This window comes from Aquarana catesbeiana, linkage group LG03 (genome assembly GCF_042186555.1).
Source record: "Aquarana catesbeiana isolate 2022-GZ linkage group LG03, ASM4218655v1, whole genome shotgun sequence".
NCBI lineage: Eukaryota > Metazoa > Chordata > Amphibia > Anura > Ranidae > Aquarana > Aquarana catesbeiana.
This window is the reverse complement of record NC_133326.1, coordinates 694,060,438-694,083,737: the sequence shown is the minus strand read 5'-3', so window position 1 is coordinate 694,083,737 and position 23,300 is coordinate 694,060,438. Positions and strand designations below refer to the sequence as shown.

Here is a 23,300-nt window from a genome sequence, read left to right as displayed (position 1 = left end):
TGCAAAAAGAGTTTTAGTAAAACAGGGCCAAAAACTGTCAACTTTACTGGCAATCAAAAACAAAGTTATATGAAGTATAAAGTCCATGGTCAACGGCAGCAGAGTGCTATACCACGTTAATAATCAGGTATTGTCTGAAGAAGAGACCACTATATTTAAAAAGCGTTTCAAAGATCTATTTAGTTAGCCAATAAATGGTATTACCTAAATTCAAAAATTTGCTAAAAATGAACTAAACCGCTTCTTAACTTAGCAAAAGCAATCTTTATATCTCTGTTTCTCAAGCTGTATATGATTGGATTCATCAGTGGTGTCCCCACTGTATAGATCAGTGATACTAATTTGCGTATAGTCAATGACTGTCCACTTGCTGGAAAGGCATAAATAACAATTAGTGTTACATAAAATATACAAACCACTGTCAAGTGAGAGCTGCAGGTGGAGAAAGCCTTCTTTTTTCCAGTGTTGGATGGGATTTTCAAGATGCTAAAAATAATATAACTATAAGATATTATAATGGTTATGAATGGTAATAAAATAAAAGGAACACTATACAATAGTATTTCAAATTGAGCCACTTTAGCCAAGAACGTATATGAACAAGAAAGTTTTAACACTGGTGAGACATCACAGAAGAAATGGTCAATTATAATTGGACCACAAAAATCAAGATAAGCTATTGTAATTGAGCTAATCATCATGGCACCAATGCTCAACAACCAAGTACATATGATAAGTTTGATGCAAAACACCTCATTCATGATAGAAGTGTAATGCAAAGGGTTACAGATGGCCAAATATCGGTCATAAGACATTACAGTCAGAAGAAGGCACTCAGTACATTCCATCACATCAAAAATATATTGCTGGAAAATGCAGCCTGTGAAGGAGATTTTTCCACTCTTATGAAGTAACATGTGAAGCAAGTTTGGGGCAATATCTGTGGTTAGCAGAATATCAGATATGGAGAGCTGGATGAGGAAGAAGTACATTGGAATGTGGAGGGTTTTATTGTAGTAGACCAGTGTGATAATCAAGAGGTTTCCAAAAAGTGTCAAAATATAAACAATGAGGAGAAAAATGAAAAGAACAATGCTGGTTTCTTTGGAGCTTTGGAATCCCAAGAGGATGACTTCAGTAAAGATGGTCTGGTTGTTTTCATACATGGCCTTAAAAACAAAAAGAAAACTGAAATAAATAAAATGTATACTTAGTAATTATTTGATCACCAAACAGTTAAGACAACAATTACAGTTCTTCAATTACTAATGAAATACTTTTGGTTGAGGGGCAGTATAAACAGGCAGTTGAGATTGTTTTCACCAACCTCCAATAAACCCCCCCAACTGCAAAGGCAGCCATATGGAAGTATACACATCTCCTTACTGTCTGACAAATGTCCTCTATAAAAAAGATCAATGGCATATCTTCAGAGGACTGCTACATGTTTAAATGTGCCCTTAAAGTTAACTAGAGTTGTCTGGGAAATGTATACCGGTTTTATGTTGCTCATTGAGGATCTACATGCCTGCATTACAATTCTTGTTACAGATGTCCTTAGAGTCTATTGTATGTGCACACATAGGTTTTCATGGACTTGGCCCTCCTATTTGGGAACTATTGTAGCATATAACATAGTGTGTGTGCTACACAAATCATCTACAAATTAGATTGATTTACTAAGAAAGAAGACATGTCTACATTACACATTTTCTCAATTCACATACACAGCCTGAATTGGGGAACTATATTTAAAACCTGAAAATGATTGGATATTTAAATTCCTACTCTGGTGAGATTTTTTTTGTCCGCCCCACACCTCCCTCTAGCTGATTATAGGAAATAAAAAAAAAAAAAAAAAAATTTCCTTTTTTACTTACCTTAACTGGTGGCCATGTGATGTTGCAACCCCAAGCCTTCTCCTTTTCTGTTTCCTTCCTGGAAGGGTCCTTCTTTGGGTATCCAAAGTCAGTACCTGCATGACATGGACACTTCCTAAAAGATGTCCAGTAGCGGGGTCCCTTTCAGGATCCTGAAAAGAATGATGTCCTCACAGGGAAGCTGTGATATCAGGTTGGAATCTCAGCACTGGAGCAGTGGTCAACCCAACCGGAACCAAAAGTAGTGAGGGACGTGGAGGGGGTGCTTAGGTGAGTATATCTGGCTTCACAATGTTAGGGGGAAACATGCCTAGTAGGATGGGTTAGAGGAGGTAAGGATGGTAAAAAATAGTTTTAATGACAAGTGGGGCTTTCATTTTTTTTTTAATACCAGAAGGGGACATATATAGAATCACCTGATATAGCTACAATTTTTGTCCTTACAGATAAACAAAACCCAATAACTGAAATGTATAATATTGCAGCTTAATAGTTCTTATGCGTGTTGGCTGCATTAGTTCTTCTAAGTCCAAGAAGATTTTTGGCAAGTACAAAAAAAAATTTTAATTTAAAACAGGCAAGGATGAACTGGCCTAGTGTGATACTGCAACTGTACATAAAATACCTTGCCAGAAATGCAGTATCCTTGTAATTAGATGTGAGCTTAACTGGAAGCTTAAAAAAAATCAGATTTTGCCTCTGAAAGCTACTAACATCCCTATACCTCATGTCATTGAAATAAACCTAGACACACACATTTGAAACCCAGCATAGCCACCCAGGGACAGGATTGTGTTATTCTCTGGCTTACAAGGTAAAAATTACAGGAACAATAAAAAATAAATAAAAAAAGTGAATGCATCTTTCTAAAAATATTTAGAAATCAAAAAACAATCACCAAAAATTCCAATCCTAGAACCAATCACTCTGTGTAACATTTATGAACAATTTATATGCCAATGTACCCCAAAAAATAACAAGGAAAGAAAGCAATTAAATAAGAAAAAATAACACATACCTTCATTTTTACATGCCATACTAAAATAAAATATAAAGTAAACCTCATTTTTACCTTCTTATCCAAAACAAAATTATGGTCTATGACTGAGACTGTCTCATGAAGCAAATTTTCCAAAATAATTTTTTTTTTATTATAATGTCATGTACTGCTAAGACGATCTGTTTTTATAAAGAACAAATGCATCCTCCTGACATCTTCTGATAATTTTATTATTGGCCTAAAATCTTCAGAGGCCCAATTATGATGATATTCAAAACAACTGGGTATAATCATATTATACTAAAACAAAACAAATATTTAGTAAACTGTCCATCCATAAAATGTATTTTAGAGCCACAAATATATCAAAACATTTTTTTTACACAAAGTTGTCATTTTATAAGATAGTTCTAACACAAAGCATGTACATACCAAGAATTGCACCCTAAAAAAAAATCTGCTACTTCCTGAGTATAGTGATATCACATGTGTGAGACTTTTCCACAGCCTGGCCACATACAGAGGCCCAACATCCAGGTAGCACCATCAGGTGTTCTAAAGGCATAAATTACACATTTAATTTCCTGACTACCTATCACATGTTTGAAGGCCCTGGAGTACAAGGACAATGGAATTACCAACAAAATGACCCCAAAAACCCAAATGTATACTCTATGAGGCATAATGAGTTTTTTGAACATGTTATTTGTTTCCACACGTTTTTGGAAAATGTGGAAAGAAAATGAAAACATACTTTTTTACACAAAGTTGCCAATTTATAAGATATTCCTAACACCTAGCATGTACAGACCAAAAATGATACCCTAAAATACATTTTGCTACTCCTCCTGAGCATGGTGATACTACACCTGTGAGACCTTTCCACAGCCTGAGGCCCAACATCCAAGTAGCACCTTAAGGCTTCTAACACATTGCATGTACATACCAAGAACTGCAACCCAAAAAACATTCTGCTCAGCAAAGGGTAAAAAAAAGGATTACTTGCGGTTTTAGTAGTGCCGTTGTCCACACAGGAGAGCATTGGTCCAGGCAGCAGGCAGGAATACTGTTCCAGCACAGGCAAAGCATTGGTCCAGACTGCAGGCAGAGGTGTGATCAGCAACAGCCAAAGGAATTGTCCATGGTCCATAAGCAGACAGTACAGGTAGCAGGGAGAGGCATGGCCAGTTCAGGTTACAGGCAGAGGCATGGCCAGTTCAGATGGCAGGCAGAGGGTCAGATAGCCCAATCCAGGGTCAGATAGCAGCAGGCAGAACTATAAGGCTTAGGGCCTCGGTCAGGTAAGACCTGAGCACAGGGGTAGAGGCTTCTTCCCACCAAAATCTCTTCAAAGTCTCTGGGTCTCCAGAGCCTAATCTGAGAATTACAAAAGAGTAGCCAAATAAGTGTTCTCTGCTCAGAAAAACTATTCTGGAGCCCCTCACATATGTAAGACCCCTGTGTTGTCTTGAATCCCACTAATACAGTAGCAGGGAAAAAGATCAGTTCAGGAGGCAGGCAAAAAGCATGGTCATTTAATAGGCCTAGGGTCAATTCATGTGGATGGCAGAAACGTGATTGATAGTTGAAGTGACAGGCAGAGGAATAGTCGATAAACACTGCGGGTCATACACAAAAATATCAGATAGCGGAAACTGGAAAAATATCTTCACTTCACAGTCAATAAACAGTCTGGGTCATACACAGAAAAAGCAGATACCAGAAACTGCAAATACATCTTCACTTCACATACACTTCACTAATAGTGTAGTGATGTGTGAAAGATCCGGAAGTACTCTCCAATACATAGGCCTGGCTGGAGGGACATTGGGGACAGTAGTATTGGGTGTCAAAGCAAATTCCTTTACTTGAACATACACAACATTATTTTGGGGGTTTGCGGCCTGTTTGGGTAAGAGGGAGAATATCGGGGAAGTGCCTTTTATGAAGCTTGGTCAATGAGTCGGAGTGAATTTGTTCAGAGGGAATGGCCATGCAGATTGAGAAGGGCTATAATAATGTCCTCTTGATATTTTAGATAGGATAGGGATATTTGTGTGCACTTGGAAAAGATAACATACAAATTGTACAGGGCTAACTGAAACAAGTAAATGGCAACTTTTTTATACCAAAACAATGATCTCCTGCTGGGCAAGTAGGACTGTAACATCTGCATATCCACCCCTTCATGAATAGGTTATAGTCATGTATGCATTTTGGCTTCTGGACGGGACCTTGTCTTGTTTTAAGTTCCACCAAGGTGTCATCATGTATTGTGGAAAGGATATACATGTCTCTTTTATCTTTCCACTTTAGGGCTAGTACCTCATTATTCTGCAAACTAGCTTTTTCAGTTTCGTGGTGACCAATCTCTTTGGGAAGCCCTTGCGGTTGGTTTGTGCCGTTTCACAGGCCACAGTTGGCTTCAGATACAGATGGCAGAATAGTGGGACACTTGTGTAGAAATTATCTACATACAGGATGTAACCCTTCCCGAACAGTGGTTCTATCAGTCACCAGACAATTTTGACACTTGTCCCCATATAGCTAGGGCATCCAGGAGGGTTTAGCTGGCTGTCCTTTCCCTCATAAGTTCATAAAATCATAGGTATAACCCGTGGCCCTGTCGCATGTTCTGTAGAATTTTACCCCATATTTGTGCCCTTAAAGTTAACTAGAGTTGTCTCGGAAATGTATAGCAGTTTTATGTTGCTCATGGAGGATCTACATGCCTGCATTACAACTCTTATTACAGATGTCCTTAGAGTCTATTGTATGTGCACACATAGGTTTTCATGGACTTGACCCTCTTATTTGGGAACTATTGTAGCATATAACATAGTGTGTGTGCTACACAAATCATTAACAAATTAGACTGATTTACTAAGAAAGAAGAAATGTCTACATTACACATTTGTTCAATATACACAGCCTGAATTGGGGACCTATATTTAAAACCTGGAAATGATTGGCTATTTAAATCCCTACTTTGGTGATTTTTTTTTCCGCCCCACACCTCCCACTAGCTGATTACTGGAAAGAGAAAAAAAATCAAAATTTCCTTTTTTACTTACCTTAACTGGTGGCCATGTGATGCTGCAACCCCAAGTCTTCTCCTTTTTCTGTTTCCTTCCTGGAAGGGTCCTTCTTTGGGTATACAAAGTCAGTAACTGGATAACATGGACACTTCCTAAAAGATGTTCAGTAGCGGGGTCCCACTCAGGATCCCGAAAAGAATCATGTACTCACAGGGAAGCTGTGATATCAGGTTGGAATCTCAGCACTGGATCAGCGGTCAACCCAACCGGAACCAAAAGTACCTGGAGGGGGTGCTTAGGTGAGTATATCTGGCTTCACAATGTTAGGGGGAAACATGCCTAGTAGGATGAGTTAGAGGGAGGGGTAAGGATAGTAAATAATAGTTTTAATGAAAAGTGGAGCTTTCATTTTGTTTTAATACCAGAAGGGGACATATATAAAAAATCACCTGATATAGCTTCAATTTTTGTCCTTACAGATAAACGAAACCCAATAACTGAAATGTTTAATATTGCAGCTTAACAGTTCTTATGTGTGTTGGCTGCATTAGTTCTTCTATGTCCAAGAAGATTTTTGGCAAGTACAAAAAATACATTTTAAGCTCAATGATTTTTATTCAAAATTTTCAAACATAACAGAGGAATAGGAACATCTTATATGTGATGATCATTTATACAATACATTGCAGTACAATGATAATAATTATACATGCATAGTTTGATTTACCATAGGGCCACACAAGAGGCCATACAACTGTAATGCCCCGTACACACGGTCGGACATTGATCGGACATTCCGACAACAAAATCCATGGATTTTTTCAGACGGATGTTGGCTCAAACTTGTCTTGCATACACACGGTCACACAAAGTTGTCGGAAAATCCGATCGTTCTGAACACGGTGACGTAAAACACGTATGCCGGGACTATAAATGGGGCAGTAGCCAATAGCTTTTGTTTCTTAATTTATTCTGTGCATGCGTGGCATTTTGTGCGTCGGATTTGTGTACACACGATCAGAATTTTCGACAACGGATTTTGTTGTCAGAAAATTTTATAGCCTGCTCTCAAACTTTGTGTGTCGTGTTGTGTGTCCGATGGAAAAAGTCCGATGGAGCACACACACGGTCGGAATTTCTGACAACAAGCTCCGATCGCACATTTTCTGTCGGAAAGTCAGACCGTGTGTACGGGCATTAGACATGTGCACACTGAAATATTTGGTTTCGGAATTTCGTTTTTGTCCGAAAAATAAATGTATTTAGTTACTCCCAAAATTCGTTTTTATGCATTTAGTTTTTCATTAAAAATTGCATTCGTCCGAAAATCCAAAATAATTAAGGTTGAATCTGTCATTGAAGGCTTATGGTGTCTGTCAAATGTTCAGACGATTCGACGGAGCAGCTAAACTTTACAGCGCCGTATAGTTTAGCTGCTCCGTCTAATCTTCTTAGAATTTTCAGCATACACCATAAGCCAAAGATTCGACGTTTGTATGTTTTTCGCTGCTTTGTTGAATCTTCGACGCTCATGTTGAATGTATATAGTTCAAACAGAAAATGGACTGGTGATAGTGATCACTGATCAGACAGGTAACAAGATAGGGTATATAGAATCTATATAGAATCTCAATCTTTAATATATAAATAATAGCTGACTGTCCTTTCCCTCATAAGTTTTGAAATCATAGGTATAACCCGTGGCCCTGTCACATGCCTTGTAGAATTTTATGCCATATTTGGCCTGTTTACTAAGGAGGTATTGTTTAATGCCAAGTCTTCCGGCGAAGTAGACTAGGGATTCACCCACACAAATATTTATATCAGGAGTAAACATTTGCTTGAAGCTAGAGCAAAAAAAGTTGATTAGTGGCTAAATTTTGTATAGATTGTCATAATCAGGATGATTTTGAGGGAGGCACTGGGTATTATTGTTGAAATGTAAAAATCTCATTATTATCTTGTAACGTGTTCTGGGCATGAAAGGAGAGTAGACTGACATACAATGTATAGGTTGGGTAGACCAGTAGGCATGGAGTTAATTTTTTTTTTGTCAGTCCAATGTTCAGGGTTTAAATTCCTCCACGGTGAGGGGTTTCCACACAAATGGAAAAAATAAACTGGGGTAACATTTTCTATTTGTTTCTGAGGGCCTGTCTGCACTGTAAAAAGGGAGTTATAAATTCTGCTGATGTAGCGGGCAGCCATGTTGGATTTAATAGTATGTCTGGGAGGCTAGTGTGGGTCCTACCTCGTTGTGGATGGGACGCCCTTTTACCAGCACCTGGCCTATTATCTGGGAATGTGGCCCTGCTTGTGCTTGCCACTGCAGTAGGACTTGCAGAACTATTGGTGGGTGCCTGCCTATTATCTGGGAGTTCTGCACTGCTTGTACTAACCACACAATTTACTGCCCTGCTTGTGGATTTCTGTGCCTCCTCAGATCTCCTGAGCCTCTTTGTTTGGACTCTCTCCTCCTTAGAATCCATTTCAGAGCCACTGATTTCAACTGGCTCATACTCACTATCTGAGTCTGATGGAGAGAGTTCCCTGCTACTCTCGTCCATCATACTCTGGTGTATCTGGAAAGCCTCCTCACTGATAAATAATTTTTTAGACATGTTGATGCTGCACTGATGATATTGCTGATGTTCACTGATGTCACTTGGACAGCTGTGCACAGATGTTCACTGGGACAGATGTGTGCAGATGATGACTGGGACAGATGTGCTCAGATGTTCAATGGGACAGATGTGCACAGATGTTTAATGGGACAGATGCGCTCAGATGTTCACTCGGGCAGATGTGCGCAGATGTTCACTGGGACAGATGTGCACTGATGATCACTGGGATAGATGTGCACAAATGATCACTGTGACAGATGTGTGCAGATGATCACTGGGACAGATCTGTGCACATGATCACTGGGACACATCTGTGCACATGATCACTGGGGCAGATCTGTGCACATGATCACTGGGACAGATGTGCACAGATGATCACTGGGACAGATATACGCAGATGGTCACTGGGACAGATGTGTGCAGATGTTCACTGGGACATATGTTTTTACTGTGTGACAGATGTTGATCACTGTGTGGGGACACTGTGACAGGAAACTGTTTAGGGACACTAGCTGGGTGATCAGTGTTTGTAAAGCTGTGAAACTGCTATAAACTCACTGATCCCTGGCTGGCAACACAGATGAGCGATGAGCAGTGGAGGCAAGCTTTGAACAATTTATTTGGGGTATCCTTATCCTCCTCACAGTGCTTGACTCTCTATTTATCATACATAGAGCCCATTATACTCCTTTAAAATTGCACTCCTGGGGTAAAGCAACTACATCAAATTGTCCAAGATGCACTACTGGTACGGGTACACTTAAACATAGACTGTGGCGCTGCCCCAAACTTCATCGCTACTGGGAGTGTGTATTTGATACTTTAAATATCCTGTGTTCTACAACATGTCTAAAAAAAAAGTACAGACTGACCAAAAAATAGCATTGCTCGGGATTATATCGGTAGAGACCCTCCCAGTTGAAATGCATGTGATGTGGCTGAGGGCTATGTATATGGCTCGCAAACTTATACTACCAAAATGGATATCAAATTATCTGTCAACTAGGGATGAGCCAAACACCCCCCGGTTTGGTTCGCACCAGAACCTGCGAACGGACCGAAAATTTGCACGAACGTTAGAACCCCATTGACGTCTATGGGACTCAAACGTTCAAAATCAAAAGTGCTCATTTTAAAGGCTAATTTGCATGGTATTGTCCTAAAAAGGGTTTGGGGACCCGGGTCCTACCCCAGGGGACATGTATCAATGCAAAAAAAACTTTTAAAAATGGCCGTTTTTTCGGGAGCAGTGATTTTAATGATGCTTAAAGTAAAAAAAAAAAAAAAAAGTGAAATATTCCTTTAAATATCATACCTGGGGGGTGTCTATAGTATGCCTGTAAAGTGGCGCGCGTTTCCTGTGTTTAGAACAGTTCCTGCACCAAATGTCATTTTTAAAGGAAAAAATCTCATTTAAAACTGCTTGCGGGTTTAATGTAATGTCGGGTCCTGGCAATATGGATGAAAATCAGTGAGACAAACGGCATGGGTACCCCCCAGTCCATTACCAGGCCCTTTGGGTCTTGTATGGATATTAGGGGGAACCCCGCACCCAAATTAAAATAAGGAAAGGTGTGGGGCCACCAGGCCCTATATACTCTGAACAGCAGTATACAGGCGGTGCAAACAAGACAGGGACTGTAGGTTTGTTGTTAAGTAGAATCTGTGTGTAATTTTGAACGGGTACATTTTTAACGTGTTTAGCTCCAGCCAAAAAATCTTTTTTAAGCTTTTTGGAAAACATAGGGAAGGGTTATCACCCCTGTGACATTTGTTTTGCTGTCTTTCCTCCTCTTCAGAAGATTTCACCTCACTTTTTGTCCCAATGACAAATGTTTTTTGAAAATTTGGGTTTTTTTGTGGAACAAGGATTGGAAAGCATCAGTGGAAAGGAGAAATGTATTTCCCATATTAACTCTTACAGGAGAGAATTTCCCTTCCTAGGGGTAGATTTCATCTCACTTCCTGTTGTTTCCTTCCGTTTGCAAGTAGGAGTTGTTTGTAAGTTAGATGTTTGAATGTAGGGGCCTGCCCTATATACTCAGCAGAAATTTGGGCCTTAGGTGTTGTTGTGGCCACAACACTGTAAGCCCTCACAGGGCCCTGCTGTGAAATATTAGATCAAGAATTGTAATTACATGCCCCTGTTGAACAGGGGCAGAAAAATTGGGCCTTTGGTGGTGGTGGTGGTGCTGGTGCCACAACACTATAAGTCCTCACTCGCTCTTGGTGGGTGCAGAAATGGGCCCTGCTGTGAAATATTAGATCAAGAATTGTAATTACATGCCCCTGTTGAACAGGGGCTGAAAAATTAGGCCTTAGGCAATGGTGCTCATGCCACAACACTGCAACCCCTCACAGACACTCTAGTTGGAACGCAGGAACAAGCCCTGCTGCAAAGTATTGCATCAAAAATTGTAATTACACGCCCCTGTTAAACAGGGGCTGAAAAATTGGGCCTTAGGCACTGGTGCTGGTGCCACAACACTGCAACCCCTCACAGATACTCTAGTTGGAATGCAGAAATGAGCCCTGCTGCAAAGTATTGCATCAAAAATTGTAATTACATGCCCCTGTTAAACAAGGGCTGAAAAATTGGGCCTTAGGCACTGGTGCTGGTGCCAAAACACTGCAAACCCTCACAGATACTCTAGTTGTAACGCTGAAACGAGCCCTGCTGCAAAGTATTGCATCAAAAATTGTAATTACATGCCCCTGTTAAACAGGGGCTGAAAAATTGTGCTTTAGGCACTGGTGGTGGCGCCCAGAACCAAAAATGTTCTTACAAGCTATCAGCGTGATCATTGAGGAGGAAGAGGATAATTACTCAGGGATAGTCACTCAGCATCAGCATAGGCAGTCTTTGAAGGGATCTGAGATTTCAAAAAAAATTATTCGGTTACATCAGCATCAGGTGCTTGGTAGCTGGTGGTGATCCAAGACTGATTCATTTTTATGAAGGTCAGTCAATCGACCGAGTCGGTGGACAGACGCACCCTGTGATCGGTTACAAAGCCTCCAGCAGCACTGAATGTGCGTTCCGAAAGAACGCTGGATGCAGGACAGGCCAGTAGCTCAATTGCATACTGTGCAAGCTCTGGCCAGTGATCCATCCTGAAGACCCAGTAACCCAGAGGATTTTCGGTGGGAAAGGTGTCCAAGTCAGATCTTGCCCCTAGGTATTCCTGCACCATGTAAAACAGACGCTGGCGATGGTTGCTGGAACCGATCATACCTTGGGGCTGCGGACCAAAAAATTGTCTGAACGCATCGGTCAGACGGCCACCTTCTCCACCGCTCCTTCTTTGACTGACCGAAGCCTCAGCAACACGTTGTCCAGAAACAGGAGTTTGTAAAATCCCAGTCTCTGGGAATGCATGGCACAGACCTTTCTGCAAGGCCTCCCGAAGATGTTTAATCCTCTGCTCCCTCTGCGATGGCAAGATAAGGTCCGCAACCTTACCCTTGTAACGTGGATCAAGGAGGGTTGCCAGCCAGTATTGGTCCTTCTCCTTGATACCACGAATACGAGGATCCTTCCGCAGGCTTTGCAGGATTCGGGAGGCATGCAGCGTAGGTTTGCTGAGGCATTCGGTCCGGAGTCCTCTGGGTCACTAAGGATGACATGGTCTGCAGCCACCTCCTCCCAGTCACGTACAAGTCCATGTGTTTCTTGGGACTGATCCCTTAAAGACTGCTGCTGATGCTGAGTGCCAGGCTCTACCTCCATACTGACACAATCTTCCTCCTCCTCCTCCTCCTCCTCCTCCTCTTCCTGTGTCAGCGGGCACGCAGGAACACTGTCTGGATAAAGGGGGCCTTGAGAGCTAAGGAAGTCCTCCTCTTCCTGCCTCTGTTCTGCCTCAAGTGCCCTGTCCATTATTCCACGCAGCGTGTGCTCTAACAGGTGGACAAGGGGGACAGTGTCACTGATGCATGCACTGTCACTGCTCACCATCCTCCTCAAATGGTGACAGGACAGTGCATGCATCCCTGATCATGGCCCACTGGCGTGGGGAAAAAACCAAGCTCCCCTGACCCTGTCCTGGTGCCATAGTCACACAGGTACTCATTGATGGCCCACTGCTGCCTGTGCAGCTGCTGCAGCATGGCCAACGTTGAGTTCCACCTGGTGGGCATGTCACAGATTAGGCGGTTCTTGGGCAGGTTAAACTCCTTTTGGAGGTCCACCAGCCGAGCACTGGCATTATATGACCGAAGGAAATGCACACAGACTTTCCTGGCCTGCCTCAGGACATTCTGTAAGCCCGGGTAATTGCCCAAGAACCGCTGCACCACCAAGTTAAGGACGTGAGCCAAACAGGGCACATGGGTCATTTGTCCCTGTCGGAGGGCAGAGAGGAGGTTGGTGCCATTGTCGCAAACCACCATTCCTGCCTTAAGTTGGCGTGGCGTCAACCACCTCTGAACCTGCCCCTGCAGAGCTGACAGAACCTCTGCCCCTGTGTGACTCCTGTCCCCCAAGCACACCAGCTCAAGCACCGCATGGCATCTTTTGGCCTGCGTACTTGCGTAGCCCCTTGAACGGCTACGGAGCACCGCTGGTTCCAAAGACAAAGCACAGGAAGAGGCCATGGAGGAAGAAGAAGAGGAGGGGGTGGAGGAGAGAGGTGTGTCACAATCATTAGCATTTTGGAGGCGTGGTGGTGGAACAACCTCCAACACTACTGCACCTTGTCCTGCATCCTTCCCAGCTGCCAGCAGAGTCACCCAATGCGCCGTGAAACTTAGGTAACGTCCCTGTCCATGCCTGCTGGACCATGAGTCAGCGGTAATATGCACCTTACCGCTGACCGCCCTGTCCAGCGAGGCATGGACATTGCCTTCCACATGCCGGTAGAGAGCCAGAATCGCCTTCCGTGAGAAAAAGTGGCGTTTGGTTACCTGCCACTGAGGAACCGCACATTCCACAAACTCACGGAAGGGGGCAGAGTCTACCAACTGAAAAGGCAGCAGTTGAAGTGCTAGCAATTTTGCCAAGCTAGCATTCAACCGCTGGGCATGTGGATGGCTGGGAGCAAACTTCTTTCGGCGGTGCAGCAGCTGGGGCAGGGAAATTTGCCTGGAACAATCTGACGTCGGTGTACCAAAAGCAGATTGCCCACAAGTACTTGGCTGTGACACACCTAATTCTACACCTTCATTCCTCTCAGTGCAGGTCTCAGAGAGGACTGAAGGTATAGTGGGGTTGGAGATCTCAGCTGATGAGGAGCAAGGAGAGGTCCTCTTTGTTCTTTGGTGTGGGTCTTTTAGATACGCTTGCCAACGAACTGCATGGCAGGTCAACATATGTCTGGTGGTACCCAAGCGGGAGATGTTTTGGCCATGCGAGATACGCTTGAGACATATGTTGAAAATAGCAGCGGTGCGATCTGATGCACTCGTCTCAAAAAAGGCCCACACCAAAGAACTTTTTGAATAACGCGCAGACACTGCAGCGCCCTGCACATGTGGAGCTTTGGGGTGTGATGCAGTCAATGTGCTGCCCTTAGGCTGGCCCTTGGCGGGCATCCTGCCTCATTGGTGATGTGCCGCCTCCTCCTCCTCCTCCTCTCTCCTATCAGGCACCCACGTTGAGTCAGTGACCTCATCATCCCCTCCCTTCTCATCACTGGAGCAAACCTGGCAGTATGCTGCAGCAGGGGGAGCATGACTGCCAGATTGCTGTCCTTCTTGGTCACCCCCTCTGTCCGTGCTCATTTTACTGCCTTCATCTAGCTCAGTATCATCATCAGAGCCTTCCAAACGCTGGGCATCCTCCTGGAGCATGTACCCAACACTGTGGTCAAACAGTTCGAGGGACTCCTCAGGAGGACATGGTGGGGCTAGGGAAGGAGTCACTGATGACATTGAGCCAAAGGAAGAGGCCGCTGCTTTGCCAGACAAAGTACCCTGGGCATGGGTGAGAGAGGATGAGGAGCATGAGGACGGCTTGGTCATCCACTCGACCAAGTCTTCCGCATGTTGCGGCTCAACACGGCCAGCTGCCGAAAAAAAGGCCAAGCGTGTCCCACGGCCACGTGCTGATGAGGATGCACCGTCTCCATGACCAGCACTAGACACAGAGCCTGCTTGCCCTCTCTTATTGGCTTGTGACTGTCTGCCTCTCCTTCTTGGCCTTCCAGACATACTAATGGCCTGTAGCTGCACTAAGCTGGGATATATATATATATATATATATATATATATATATATATATATATATATATGTACTGACACTGCAGCTAGCAAAATCAACTGCCTGCCTGTAGTATGAGAACACCACCAACCTTCTACAGGTAGCTTTAGCTGAACACTGTGCAGAGCCCGCAAAAAACTAACTTGTAACTTTTTTAGCTGCCTGCGGTAGTGATAGGATCAGGAAAACACCACAAACCTTCTACAGGTAGCTTTAGCTGAACACTGTGCAGAGCTCGCAAAAAAAATAACTTGTAGGTTTAGCTGGACACTGTGAGGAGGACGCACCACACTAACTTGTAGTTTTAGCTGAATACTGTGAGCAGGACACACCGCACTAACTTCTAGGTTTAGCTGAACACTGTGAGGTGGACGCACCGCACTAACTTGTAGTTTTAGCTGAACACTGTGAGCAGGACGCACCCCACTAACTTGTAGGTTTAGCTGAACACTGTAAGCAGGATGCACCGCACTAACTTGTAGGTTTAGCTGAACACTGTGAGGTGGACGCACCACACTAACTTGTAGGTTTAGCTGAACACTGTGAGCAGGACACACCACACTAACTTGTAGTTTTAGCTGAACACTGTGAGCAGGACGCACTGCACTAACGGTAAATAGTCTAGCTGCCTGACTGTGGTACTAATAGGATCAAAAGAACACCAACAGTTTTCTTCAGGTAGCTGTAAATACTGTAACAAGACAAGCCTGCCTGTCAGTAAGAAGATAACAGGAACGGATCTAGCTGAACACTGTGAGCAGGATGCACTGCACTAACTTGTAGCTTTAGTTGAACACTGTGCAGAGGTCTCACTACACTAACTTGTAGGTTTAGCTGAACACTGTGAGCAGGACGCACAGCACTAACTTGTAGTTTTAGCTGAACACTGTGAGCAGGACGCACCGCACTAACTTCTAGGTTTAGCTGAACACTGTGAGGTGGACGTACCGCACTAACTTGTAGGTTTAGCTGAACACTGTGAGCAGGACGCACAGCACTAACTTGTAGTTTTAGCTGAACACTGTGAGCAGGACGCACCGCACTAACTTCTAGGTTTAGCTGAACACTGTGAGGTGGACGTACCGCACTAACTTGTAGTTTTAGCTGAACACTGTGAGCAGGACGCACCCCACTAAGTTGTAGGTTTAGCTGAACACTGTGAGGTGGATGCACCACACTAACTTGTAGGTTTAGCTGAACACTGTGAGCAGGATGCACTGCACTAACTTTAAATAGTCTATCTGCCTGACTGTGGTACTAATAGGATCAAAAGAACACCAGCAATTTTCTTCAGGTAGCTGTAAATACTGTAACAAGACAAGCCTGCCTGTCAGTAAGAAGATAACAGGAATGGATCTAGCTGAACACTGTGAGCAGGACGCACTGCACTAACTTGTAGCTTTAGATGAACACTGTGCAGAGGTCTCACTACACTAACTTGTAGGTTTAGCTGAACACTGTGAGCAGGACAAACAGCACTAACTTGTAGTTTTAGCTGAACACTGTGAGCAGGACGCACCACACTAACTTCTAGGTTTAGCTGAACACTGTGAGGTGGATGCACCACACTAACTTGTAGGTTTTAGCTGAACACTGTGAGCAGGACGCACCCCACTAACTTGTAGGTTTAGCTGAACACTGTGAGCAGGACGCACCGCACTAACTTGTAGGTTTAGCTGAACACTGTGAGGTGGACGCACCACACTAACTTGTAGGTTTAGCTGAACACTGTGAGCAGGACGCACCCCACTAACTTGTAGGTTTAGCTGAACACTGTGAGCAGGACGCACCCCACTAACTTGTAGTTTTAGCTGAACACTGTGAACAAGACACACTGCACTAACTTGTAGCTTTAGATGAACACTGTGCAGAGGTCTCACTACACTAACTTGTAGGTTTATCTGAACACTGTGAGCAGGACGCACAGCACTATCTTGTAGTTTTAGCTGAACACTGTGAGCAGGACACACCGCACTAACTTCTAAGTTTAGCTGAACACTGTGAGGTGGACGCACCGCACTAACTTGTAGTTTTAGCTGAACACTGTGAGCAGGATGCACCCCACTAACTTGTAGGTTTAGCTAAACACTGTGAGGTGGACGCACCACACAAACTTGTAGGTTTAGCTGAACACTGTGAGCAGGACGCACCCCACTAACTTGTAGGTTTAGCTGAACACTGTGAGCAGGACGCACTGCACTAACTGTAAATAGTCTAGCTGCCTGACTGTGGTACTAATAGGATCAAAAGAACACCAGCAATTTTCTTCAGGTAGCTGTAAATACTGTAACAAGACAAGCCTGCCTGTCAGTAAGAAGATAACAGGAACGGATCTAGCTAAACTGAATACAGTGTATATATATATATGCAACACCTGGGATGCATATATATACACAATACACTGTAAGTGCAGCTAGCTGACTGACTGTTCTGCCTAATCTATCTAACTCAAATCAAATGACACTGCCTGTCTCTCTCTCTCTATCTATGAACGCCGGAACACACACTACACAGGGCCGTCGTGCAGGGGGCCTTATATAGTGTGGGGCGTGTACTAAATCCCCTGAGCCATAATTGGCCAAAGCCTCCATGGCTTTGGCCAATTACGGTTCTCTGTTCAGACTGCGCTATGATTGGCCAAGCATGCGGGTCATAGTGCATGCTTGGCCAATCATCATCCAGCAATGCACTGCGATGCCGCAGTAAATTATGGGCCGTGACGCGCCACACGAATTTGGCGCGAACGGCCCATATCGTTCGCAATTCGGCGAACGGGGAACAGACGATGTTCGAGTCGAACATGGGTTCGACTCCAACACGAAGCTCATCCCTACTGCCAACGATAGATCAATGGATCAAAGCAATTCATCTTAACTTAAGATGGGAGGAATTGACATATAAACATAGGAGATGTTCTAAAAAATTTGTGAAAATATGGCAATGGTGGTTAGTTTCTAATTTCTTGGAGCAGTTAGCTGAGCATATGAATGGTAATATGTAGTTCTTCTTAGTTCTTCTTCTTCTTCGGTTTTTGTATTAATATTTGTTTATATTTTGTATTTCATACAAAAACCGATGAAGATCTTCTGTTACATATGAAATTGGGAAAATTCAGATGTGATTTCAATAATGATAGAGTGTTTTCCTGGAATAAAAAAGGGAAAAACCATTCCCATAGTGAATTCCCAGGCATTCCAGGTCTGAGAGATCCCCCTCCCCACACCCTTCTCGATCCACCTTCCCACCCACTTATTAGTACTGAGCCTCCACGTCCCCTTATGAGCCTTTTTGTAGGTCCACCAATTCGTGACAATAATTGGAAGCCTAATAGAGCCCTTCGGGAATCTTGATCCTCCACCTCAGGTAAAAAAACATCTGAGAAGTAATAGTAATAAGAATACTTATCACACCAACCCATATAGTAATTCCAGTCTCCTGCTTGCTCTGAATCAATTTTACAATAGACCACCTACCAAACAATCCTCTTATAGCCTGACTATGCCCAATGCTCTTTCTGTCACTTCTCCTGCCCATGGGCCACTACCATTGTCCTCCACCTCCAACCAGACCACATTTTGGCAACACAGACAACAGTAGACTTATTGCCTCTGATATGGACATCATAGGAACTCCTTCTCTGGGTGCTGATGCGGTTTTGTCTGCATCCAGTAATGATCCCCCCCACAGGAGTCAACATATCGACTCTCCTTCTTCCCTTCCCATCCCTTCTTTTTTAGTGCCCAGTCCTCCTCAAACAGCCTCCAGAAAAAGAAAGCTCATCGGAGAGGCTGCAGAGGAGGACAAAATAAAAAACAAACAATCTCAATGCAGTAAAAATAAGGAAACTGTGAAGATCTTCAATCTGTCTTCACACAGCCTAAATTTTGCACATTTGAATAAACCTAATCCTTTTCTTCTATTTAAGGATCTGAACAGATATGTATGGAATCTTACTCTGAAGAGATACCATCATATTAAAGAAAAGAAGAACATTCAGGCCAATACTATTCCCTCCACATAACCCTTTTCTCTCCCATCAGATATATTCTCATTCGACGTCAGTTCTGTTGAGGACATGGACGATTCACTGTTTGATGCTGAGCTGATTCATCTCCTTACCCAACATACTGCCACCTCCCCCCAAGTCATTCATACCACTCTTAAGCCCAAGTCCATTTTTTACCCCTCACAAGCCAAAGGCCCATATATAGAGAGCTTCTATAGGGTCGTGTTTGCAGATTTTGAAAAGTTATGCCATTCCTCTAACACCACTAAAACAAACAATCTGTCACCCCTAGAGATTAGAGCCCTCAAATCTTTGATGGAAGCTGACGATCTTGTCATAAAATCGGTGGACAAGGGTGGTGGAATTGTTATACAAAATAAGAGTGATTATATCGAAGAGGCAAGAACATTGCTTTCTGATACCACCACATACCAGAAAATTAGTAAAGATCCAACTTCTGTATTTGCCAAGGAAATCAATACTTTGGTGTCTATGGCATTTCAAAACAACATTCTTAATAAATTTAAGAAGTCTTTTCTTCTCAAAGACTTCTATTAAATCCCTTACTTCTACCACCTTCCCAAAGTTCATAAAAACTTGGATAAGCCTCCCGGCAGACCGATAGTAGCTGCCATGAACAGTGTCACCACAGGGCTCAGTTTGTACATCGACCAATTTCTCCAGCCCATTGTCCACCAGCTACAGTCCTACATCAGGGATGGGACTCATCTACTAGAACTCCGTTCTGCATACAAGTGGGAGCGGACTTACGTTTGGCTCTCACTTGTAAATTTGTTGTACACATTTCCACTCTTTTGGCCTATTGGCACTGGAATATTTCCTGGCCAAAGACCCTCTTATCAACCCCTGCCAGGCAACCTTTATTTTGGATGCCACTTCTTTATGTCTAACACACAATTATTTTCAATTTGACGGGGACTTCTATGTACAAATACAGGGAATGGCTATGGGGGCAAACTTTGCGCCCTCCTATGCCAACCTAGCCATGGGTTACTGGGAGAATTCATATATTCTCCACAATAACCCTCATGCATGTAACATTGTTTTCTTTGGTCGTTACATCGACAACATTATCATAATTTGGGATGGTCTCATCAATGCGATTGACCACTTTGTTGATTATTACAATGGTAATCAATATGGTCTGTCTTTCAGCTTTGTTACTAATCCCGATACGCTACCTTTTCTTAAACTCGAGTTGGGCCACGATGAAGCCACCTCTACTATTGTTTCCAAAAACTATGAAAAACTCACTGCGGGTAACTCATATCTGCATCACAACAGCTGTCACCTCCTGCACTGGATCGACAATATCCCTAAAGGCCAGTTCTGTCGACTTCGACAGAACTGCACGAGAGAAAGTGATTACCAAAGTATCTTACTTAAAAATAAGTTTAGGGACAAGGACTATCCCCCAGCTCTCATTGACCAAGCTTTTCAATATTATTTAAAAGGAAAATCTCCGAAGCGATCCCGTGAACCAGACAATCACACTGTTTGGTTCACCACCACCTTCCATTTTCATTTTAAGAGAATGGAAAAAATCTTGGCGGATCATTGGAGTATGCTTTTACAAGATCCACTCCTGAAACCTTTCATTCCTTAAAGACCGAGGGTCACATACCGCAGAGCGCCTAACCTCAAAATGAAAATAGCCCCCAGCAAAAGTTGATTCAGATGCATTTCTCCTGACAAGCCTGTACTCATTCCATTGGTTGGGATGTTCCAGTGCCGTAAACCTTTATGCAAAACGTGCAAATATGTCCAACATGGCCAGAAGTCTTTTAATACAAATGGGACCACCCATGTACTATAGGACTTTTATAACTGTTCCTCAGACTTTGTAGTTTATGGACTCACCTGTCCTTGCGGCCTACTATATGTCCACACGATACGAGCCCTTAGGACCAGGTTTGGAGAACACAGGAGATCGATTGAAGGTGGCATTGAACCATTGAAGGTAGCACACAGTGTGCCCAAACATTTCACTCAAGCCCACCAACAATCCACAGAAGGGCTGCAAGTTTGGGTGATAAAACAAATTTCCAATTCTCTCCCAGCTGCAGAACGTTTCAAAAAGCTTTGCGCAAGGGAAATGTTCTGGATTTACAATTTAGACGTTCTCTCACCTGGTGGTATGAATGAAGGAATAGAAATCTCCACCATTCTATAATGCAGTGTCACATCAGTATCCTGTCAGCTTGTATATATCTTCATTTACCTTATATACACCTTTGTTTTTGTTTGTTTTTTTTATATTTTTATATTTATATATTTTTCTGTATTTTTATATATATATATATTTATATTTTTTTCTGTATCATTTATCTCAGGCATTTTAGATGCCATTATACCACCTTATACAATATGTCATGTATTTTAAATTTTATGTACATACTTTAAATTTTATGTACATATTTCCCTTTCACCCATATATATATTATACTTATCATCGTACATAACATGTCATGTATCCCCTCCTTTATTCATCATGTCCAGTATGGTCACTTGTCTCAGTATACAGATTGTTTGGTAATATATGTATGCTAATATTTATACATATATACATATATATATATATATATATATATATATATATATATATATATATATATATATATATATACATTTTTTTAGATGTCACCATCTCATTTTATGAAAGTGAGTGCTTTCCACGCATGTGCACAGGTGGTCTGCAAGTTCAGCTCTTATTCTCATCACAAAAGCCTCCTTATTATTAATAATATTATTATTAATAATATTTTTCCACATCTAATACAGCTCATATCACCTTATGTCTAGGATTTACTTAAATGCCCCTTTTTTATCTGTCCAGAGTAGTGTACTTGAATATGCCCAGAGCAGCGTATATTTCACTCATCGTTTTTTCCACATTTGGTTCCGCCCATGCATCCTCCCCATTCCCTTATTTAATGACCTCTCATGGTATTCAGACTATGTCTGTTGAGAAAGGAGTGCGACTTGCAGTACATCCAAGTGCGCACGCTCACAAAACGTGTCCACCTCTGAAGATGTAACCCCCCTTCAGCCAACTGTCCCTTGTGTTCCAAGCCTCGTTCTGAGGCCGCCTTCCGGAGACGGCTTTTACATCTGTCGGAAGAGACACTGCCACCGCTTACAGCAAGGATCATACATGGCACAGGACTTGGGAGCGTCATCCTGACACTTTGATACCATGCTTGTTACCTCCATTCAAATGTGAGTTGATCTTATTGTGTTATTAAAGTTGTGTTTTTAAAAAACGACTGTACCCAGAGGCGCCTCTCCACTTGTTTTTTTTTTAGACAAGAAGTTAGCCTTGGCAACAATTAAAGGACAGGTTTCAGCCTTGTCAGTGTACTTCCAGAGGCCTTTGGCTTCACATTCCCTGGTCTGGACTTTTCTTCATGGGGTAACTCATCTGTTGCCTCCCATTAAGTTACCTCTTTGTCTTTGGGATTTAAATTTGGTTCTGTCGGTGCTACAGAAGCAACCTTTTGAACCAATCAAGGAGATTACGTTAGTTAGATTTCGTTAGCTTTTCTTTTTGCAATTACTTCGGCTAGAAGGGTGTTGGAACTGGTGGCCCATTCTTGTAAGGAGCCGTATTTGATTCTGCATTACAATAAGGTGGTGCTACGTCCTCTTCTGTCCTTTTTGCCTAAGATAGTTTCTGGTTTTCATTTAAATCAAGATATTGTTCTACCTTCTTTTTTCTCTCAGCCTGGCATAAGAGAAACCGTTGCACTTTTTGGATGTGGTGTGGGCAGTCAGAATCTGAATAGGTCTGCAAGCATCAGAAGTTCTGATGCGTTTTTTGTTTTGCTGGAGGGCCCCAAGAAGGGTCAAGCAGCTTCCAAGGCATCCATTTCACTTTGGATTTGCCAGTTAATCATTCAGGACTATAGCCTGAAAGGTAAAGCTCCTTCCTTTGGGTTGAGCGCTCATTCTACCAGGGGTGTTGGAACCTCCTGGGCTTTTCGCCATCAGGCATCAGTGGCGCAGATCTGCAAGGCCGCCACTTCGTCTTCGGTACATACGTTCAGAAGATTTTATCAGGTGGATGTCAGGGCAGCAGAGGATTCGGCTTTTGGCCATAGTGTCTTACAGGCTGCTGTATAAATCTGATGGTGTTTTCATACATTGTGTCTCCCTCCCCTCAAAGGGATTGCTCTGGGACGTCTCACATAGTAATGTATATGGCTGCTCTGTGTCCCGTGATGTATGAAAAAACATTTATTTTTTTCTACTTACTTAACTGTAAAATCCATCTCTTTGAGTACATCATGGGACACAGAGGTCCCTCCCCTCTCTTTTTTGGGAGTTCATTGCTTGCTACAAAACTGAAGTAAAAAAAAACGAAGTACTTCCTGCATGGGAGGAGTTATCTAGGGGGGGCTTTCTGTCTTTTTCATTCTGTCAGTTTCCATTCACCTATAGGTGGGGTATAAGCCAGGTAGTAATGTATATGGCTGTTCTGTGTCCCCTGATGTACTCAAATAAATAGATTTTACAGGTAAGTAGAAAAAAAT

General features: G+C 42.8%; 1 protein-coding gene across 1 annotated transcript; it reads right to left on the bottom strand.

Annotated features, from left to right (window-relative positions):
• Nucleotides 1–221: 221 nt before the first annotated feature.
• On the bottom strand, nucleotides 222–1,166 carry LOC141134231 (olfactory receptor 13A1-like). Its single transcript, XM_073623812.1, has one exon. It carries the CDS (start codon nucleotides 1,164–1,166, stop codon nucleotides 222–224), a length of 945 nt encoding a protein of 314 aa, XP_073479913.1.
• Between the last annotated feature and the right edge of the window lie 22,134 nt (nucleotides 1,167–23,300).

Bases quoted from the DNA above. Each gene is read 5' to 3' on its own strand.
- LOC141134231 (XM_073623812.1), bottom strand. From the start codon at position 1,166: ATGTATGAAAACAACCAGACCATCTTTACTGAAGTCATCCTCTTGGGA.